The sequence below is a fragment of the Pistacia vera genome, unplaced genomic scaffold, assembly GCF_008641045.1.
Source record: "Pistacia vera cultivar Batoury unplaced genomic scaffold, PisVer_v2 Contig951, whole genome shotgun sequence".
NCBI classification, from domain to species: Eukaryota; Viridiplantae; Streptophyta; class Magnoliopsida; order Sapindales; family Anacardiaceae; genus Pistacia; species Pistacia vera.
The window spans coordinates 172826-180339 of NW_022196836.1; the positions used below are offsets into that span (position 1 = coordinate 172826).

General features: G+C 33.2%; 1 protein-coding gene across 1 annotated transcript; it reads left to right on the forward strand.

The window, feature by feature from the left end:
* The first annotated feature begins 397 nt into the window (after positions 1–397).
* On the forward strand, positions 398–2311 carry LOC116120950 (protein SRG1-like). The gene is made up of 4 exons (XM_031406926.1): positions 398–674; positions 965–1206; positions 1311–1635; positions 2022–2311. Exons 1-4 carry the CDS (start codon positions 420–422, stop codon positions 2289–2291), a joined length of 1092 nt encoding a protein of 363 aa, XP_031262786.1. The 5' UTR covers positions 398–419; the 3' UTR covers positions 2292–2311.
* The last annotated feature ends 5203 nt before the right edge of the window (positions 2312–7514 follow it).

The window sequence follows — 7514 nt, forward strand, 5'->3', positions numbered from 1 at the left end:
TCAACTAATCATTCGAGATCCTAGAATTACCGGTTAGGTAAGAGCTCCAATAACCACCCCTATTAGCAATCGAGGAGGGACTTGAATTTATGACCTCTTGAGTAATACACCCAAAAGTCTTTATCGAACCATTCGGCCACCCAAGGGTTAGTTTTACTTAATGTTTTGCATAAGAGGTAATAGAATATTATATCTTCAGCTTCTGCAGAAAAGTTTTATGAATCTGATTATTTAGTTGTTACTGTTTACAAACGGTGAATGACCGTCAATGTCTGGTAGGTTAACGAGTTTTTTAGTTAATCAAATTCATGAAATTACAAAAATTATAATTAATTTCCTTCTTTTCTGTGTATATAAATACCCTTAATGCCATATCAAGGTACTTACCATAGTTTGTACTTGAAGCGATATTGATCAATATGGCATCAGCTCAAACACCCCTTGAGAACTCTGAATTCTCCTTACTCAGCGTTCAGGAACTCATCAAAGATCCCAATATCACTGTGCCAAACGACTACTTTCGTCCCAATCAAGAGCCTCCAAAACTCTTGAACGGGAACGATCACTTCCCTGCAATCCCCACTATTGACTTGGAACGTTTAGTTTCCGAGGAACGCTCAGAGTTTGAACTAGAGAAGTTGGAAGCAACGTGCAAAGAATGGGGTATCTTTCAGGTTAGTAAACGTTAATGGAACGATAAAGGTTCATCTAGTTATTATTTTTTGGACGTGTATGAAATAACTTAAATTAATTTCATGAAGACAAATATATATAGATGATTAATTTGTTTTGTTCTCGGATATGTTAAGAAGTTTCGTGTTTATATCTGTTAATTAACTATGCAATAGTGCTACCAATAATACAGTTTGAATGTTATACGCAAAAGATGTCAATTAAAAGAAGTTTAAAAAAATAAGAATATAAAACAGCCTGACTGTTGTGACTTTGTGTTATTATGATGTAGTTGGTGAACCATGGAGTTAGCTCTTCACTGCTGGAGAAGCTGAAATTTGAGATCCAAGAATTTTATAAGCTTCCTGTAGAAGAGAAAATGAAATACAAAATAAAGCCTGATGACTTTGAAGGGTATGGATCCCTGGCCGGATCTGATGGGAAACTTGATTGGGGTGACAGGTTTTATATGATAACCAACCCTGTTAACAGGAGAAAATCACATCTCTTTCCAGAGCTCCCTTCATCCTTAAGGTGATTAATTTGTCTTTCTGATAAACTGGGAAAAAAAAAAAAATTATTAAAATTATTATTTGACAAATATTAATTTTCTTATTTATTTGCTTGCATGCATGCAGGAATACTTTAGAGTCTTACTTCCAGGAATTGCAAAATCTGTCCAGAAAAATTCTTGGGATGATAGCGAAGAATCTGAAGATGGAGGTTAAAGAAATGGAAGAGTTGTTTGAAGATGGGATGCAATCAGTGAGGTTGAATTATTATCCTCCATATTCAAAACCAGAGTTGGTTATGGGTATAATTCCTCACTCTGATGCCACTGGCATCACTATTTTGCATCAAGTTAATGGAGTTGATGGCCTTCAGATTAAAAAGGACGGCGTTTGGATTCCTCTCAGCATCATTCCTGAAGCATTTGTAATAAACTTGGGAGATATTCTGGAGGTTTGCCAAAGCTTTTTCTCTCATTTTCTCCTAACGTAAAATATATATATTTATAGTCTTGATCTTTTAGGAAACTAACCATTACCTCCAAAATTTTACTGGACTCCCTCTTGGTGATATATGTTGCAGAGTCCGTGCAATATTTAAGCACGTTGAAAGACTTACTGTTTCCTACCATCCATTGGCTCTGCAATATCTAAGCACGTTGAAAGACTTACTGTTTCCTACTATATATCCACTGGCACTGCATTCCTATAATAAGTCTTGAGTGATTACAAGAATGTGATTTGTAGTTAATAAAAGGAAACAAAACTAATTATATATTTATGTTGAGTAAATAACTTGTACGTTTTAATCTCTTTAATGTGGTGAATAAATCTATACAGATAATAAGCAACGGACTCTATCGGAGCATCGAGCACAGGGCATCAATAAACTCGGAGAAAGAGAGGATATCAGTTGCTTTTTTCGTCTACCCAAGGTTTGATGCAGAGATTGGACCTGCAACTAGCCTGATAAACCCTGAAAACCGAGCATTATTCAAGAGTATAGGGATGGAAGATTACGTCAAAGGTCTCTTCTCCCGTAAGCTCGATGGAAAAAAATACTTGGACTACATGAAGATTGAAGATGGTGAATGCATGCAGCACAACTGATGCGAAAAAGAAAAAAAAAACTAATGCATGCATGATTGAATAAATGATCGACGATGTAGAAGAATAATATATCACTGTTTGGAAATAAATTAAAATGCTGCTACTGTGTGTTGTAATGCTGAGTTCTTCTGCTGTAAGATATGTATCATATTGTATTGTGTGTTCCAGTGTGTATTCCAGGCAGTGATAGTGTTGTATGAGGCAGTGCTGAAAAATAAATTGGTTTGTATAATATTTTAGGGTTTTTTGTGATCTTTAATTATCTACAAGGAAATGCATGTTTAAGTATTTCTCTTAATCTTGAATTTAATTATTAATTTACTTGAAATACCATTTTAAGCTATTAACTTAATTAAATCAATAATAAAATAAGAGTTCTTTTCTTAAGGGAAAATATATATATATATACAAGAAATGAGTTACTCAGCAATTTAACTTACTTAATATTTGGTTTTGGCTCTACTAGGGAATAGGACCTGTTTTTTTTGAGGAAACTAAAAGCAATATAACATAATTTAAATTAAGTATCCAGACCCATATTAGAGTCTACATAATTTTTAAGGCCGCAAAATACCCTACAAGTCTAATAGATCAAAGTAATTATACAAACTCAAATATATACTAATACAAAAATGATGTACGGTAACACTGGACAGTAGCATTTTTTTTTTTAAGTATTACTATAGACTATTTATGGTAACAATTAATATTAAAATGTTATGATAACAATTTTATATGTAACATTTTAACTTTTTATAACATATTTTATATCAATGGTAACTCTTTCTCTAAAAAGGTTATTAATATATATATCTACAATAACATTTTTAAAGTGTTACAATAGACCTTAATAATATAGTAACATTTTTATAATGTTTTTATGTACAAATCAAAATACAATAACATTTTAAACGTGTTACCATAAACCTAATTATTTATCGGGAAAGAAAATATTATTCCTACCAACATAAAATGAGGTTGATTTTGTTTTGTTTTTATTTTTCAGGGATCAAATTATCATATTATTTGGGGTTTACTTTGTCACTTTTTATTCATATAGGGACCAAACAAATTTTTTACAAATAGTATAAAAGGAAGATGGAAGGTTGTGCAAAGCCTAAAACGTCCACCCATCTGTTTATTTGAAAGAATTGGGTTTTCTATTCATTGATTTATCACTAAGGAGTTACACCCTTTATATAGGGAGTATACGATCTCCTAAATCTTCTAATTATGTCAATTGTGGATTACACAATATTTTGTCTGACATAATTAGGAGATTACATAATCTCTAGAATATTCTGAGATTGTATTCCTGATATAATTAAAATATTACATAATATTCACTTGATTACAAAATATATACAAAATATTATGAAAATCTTAACACTTCCCCTCAAGTTGGTGCGTAGATGTCACACATGCCCAACTTGTCTAACACTTGTGAGAAAATACGTTTGGAGACAGCCTTGGTAAGAATATCAGCCAATTGANTGTCAATTGTGGATTACACAATATTTTGTCTGACATAATTAGGAGATTACATAATCTCTAGAATATTCTGAGATCGTATACCTGACATAACTAAAAGATTACATAATATTCACTTGATTACAAAATATATACAAAATATTATGAAAATCTTAACACCATCTTCATCCATTTTCTGACGACTGTCCAGCTTCCACCTTCGACGACCATTTTCCTTCTCCAACAGCCGACCATCATCACCCAAGAGGCCAAGACCTTCCCAGATTCCGACGACCGTTAAGCTTCCTTCATCCACGATCAACCCCCTAGGTATAGCTAACCCTAGTGGTTAAACAGTTTGTTATCCGATCACAAGGGAAGAGGTAACCAATGCAAGATGGATGTTTTCAATGGATGCCCCCAATGTTTAGAGAGAGAAAAGGAGATCTATAAGTTTTAAAATATAACACTTATACCCTTATAATTGATTATTTTCGTAAAAAGTAATTATCATAAGAGTAAAATATACGACACAATAAAAAACATTTTTTTCCCAAATTTCGTATCGAATTATCAAAGTTTAGTGTTTTAAATAATTTAATATATTTTATAATTATATCATATGACAAATGTTAATTATTAGCTTCCTCTTTTTTTCTAGTAGGAGAAAAGATTTTGTCTTAAATCTACTTTTCACAAATGTCTTAAAACAATGGGAAGCATATCTATCTTTCTCTTGCACTGGCATCTATTTCCACAAGCCAACAAATTCATAACAGAGCGTAACAAAACATGCACGAAGATGGAAACCACATAAACATCATGGAATTGGAATCTTTGATAATTTGAACAACGATTGTCAACAGTGATGAAATAGATGCCAAGGTGAATCTTTTTTTAAGCAGAAAAACCAACAAGGAACAAAGTTTGCGGTGGTTGATGTGTTGATTTTATTATGATTTGATTGGTGAGGAGTAAAATCATTGGAGTTCATATCTAGTCAACAATTGGTGGACTTACATATACCGAAGAATTTGTATGAGATTGGAAAATTAATAATTCAAAAGTGTCGGTCAATTTCAATAATTCATTCAAAAAATAATGATTCAATGTATAGTATGACTTTTGATCCATGTTAAAAATTTCAAGATTTATGCACGACAAAGATAACATTATTGATACTAACTTACGAAGATAACTTTATCAATACGGATCTAAAAATGTTCACATGTTAGACTTTTGTTTTTGATCGTATCCTTAACACTAAGCACAGGAAGAGAGCTCCACACCTTTTTCTCCATAGATGATTGATCTAAAAGATGGAATATATGGAGAATGATGTATGTGATACTATAACATGTACATTCATATTTTGCAAAAAAATTTCAATCAAATTGAAAACAAGTAAGGTATAATTTGTTACCTCCAGTCCTTAGCAACCTTGGAGACTTTTAATTTCAAGAGAAATTAAACAAAAGAGTATCCAGAGTTTTGAAAGAAAAACAGAGAAAAAAATACAGAGAAAAGTAAAGAGAAGGTTCTGAAAATTTTCACGCTTTTTACTACTTTTGTTTGTACAGTAAATGCACTTTTTATAGTGCTCATAACAGTAGCTAACTAACAATAATAGTAGCTAACTAACCCACTCTATAGGTTACTTAACTAACCATTTTCTAACTCTTACTAACATCCTCCCTTAAACTGGACTACTCTGAACTACACTAAACACTTGTTAAAATCCCTCTGTAAACATAACAACTTAAGAATACACCAACTCTTGCTAATATCCTGCCGTAAACTTGACTTGGGTGATGAACAACATCCTTCAGTGAAAAGGAGCAATTTGTGGCTAGAACAATAGATCAACAAGTAACTGTAGTGCAGAGACATCTTTAAATCAACCAAATAAACTGAACAAACTTAGCATAATTCTGTAGTAGCAGCTTTCACTTTGAATCAACCACACAAAACTGAATTCAATTCAAGCAAAAGAACTTGATACTGCAGCAAACTTCTATAGAAGCAGCTTCCACTTTGAATCAACTACATAAAGATCAACCACATAAAGCTGAATCAACCAACTTCCACTTTGAACCAACCACATAAAGATCAGATCAACCACATAAAGATCAGATCAACCACATAAAGCTGAATCAACCAGCTTCAAAAATGAGCTTGATACTGTAGGAGCAGATTTCCAGGCAAAAAAAAAAAATAGAGAGATACTGTAGGAGCAGATTTTTAGGCAAAATTAGAGAACACCAACTAATCAGCTTCAATTCTACAGAAAACCAAGTAAACTGAAACCAAGTAATGTGAACTGATGAAGCAAGCATAAGTAAAGCATAGAATAATTTGCAGATTAAATCTGCTGTAAGTTTGCAGAAGCAGTTTCCAAGTTATTGTCTAAACAATTATCTGCAGTACAAATCTCTGAAATATCAGTTTGTAAGAGAGATTAAATCTGCTGTACAAATCTCTGAAATATCAGTTTGTAAGAGAGATTAAATCTGCTGTACAAATCTCTGAAATATCAGTTTGTAAGAGAGATTAAATCTGCAGTACAAATCTCTGAAATATCAGTTTGTAAGAGAGATTAAATCTGCTGTACAAATCTCTGAAATATCAGTTTGTAAGAGAGATTAAATCTGCTGTACAAATCTCTGAAATATCAGTTTGTAAGAGAGATTAAATCTGCAGTACAAATCTCTGAAATATCAGTTTGTAAGAGAGATTAAATCTGCTGTACAAATCTCTGAAATATCAGTTTGTAAGAGAGATTAAATCTGCTGTACAAATCTCTGAAATATCAGTTTGTAAGAGAGATTAAATCTGCTGTAAGTTTGCAGAAGCAGTTTCCAAGTTATTGTCTGAACAATTATCTGCAGTACAAACCTCTGAAATATCAGTTTGTAAGAGAGAAGCAGTCACTGTTAACTTTGCTCTTAGAATCTCAAAACGTGCAAGTGACAGAGACTTAGTAAAAATATCTGCAGTTTGATACTCAGTAGGAACATACTACACTTTCAGGTTATTGGCTACTACTTGTTCCCTTATATAATGTGCATTCAACTCAATGTGCTTGGTTCGGGCGTGAAATACTGGATTTGAGGCAAGGGATCCAACACTTTGATTATCACACCAAATGACAGGAATTTCAGGAAGATGTACACCAATTTCAGAAAACAAACTCCTGAACCATGAGATTTCAGTGGCTCCTTGTGCAAGTGCTCTATATTCTGCCTCTATAGAAGAGAGAGACACTACCTCTTGCTTCTTGGAGCTCCATTGTAATAGATTGGAGCCAAGAAATAGACAGCAGCCACTAGTGGACCTTCTGTCCTGTAGGTTTCCTGCCCACTCTGCATCGGTGAAGCACTCAAGGTGAAATCTGCATACTTTAGTGAACTGAACCCCAAAATGTGTACTGCCTTTGAGATATCTCAAAAGCCTTTTCCAGGCTTGCCAATGTAATTGAGTAGGGGCTTTCAGAAATTGGCTAAGTTTGTTTACAGAGTAAGCAATGTCAGGCCTTGACAAGGTTAGATATTGTAATGCCCCAATTGTGCTTCTGTAGAATGATGGTTTATCAAACAGCTCACTGTCTTCAAAGGCCAGCTTATTACCTAAAGTCATAAGAGTAGGACAGGATTTTGCATCCATCATTCCTGTTTTGACTAGTAGATCCCTTGCATACTTTGCTTGGTTCATGTGAAAACTTGTATCAGTTCTATGTACCTCAAAGCCCAAAAA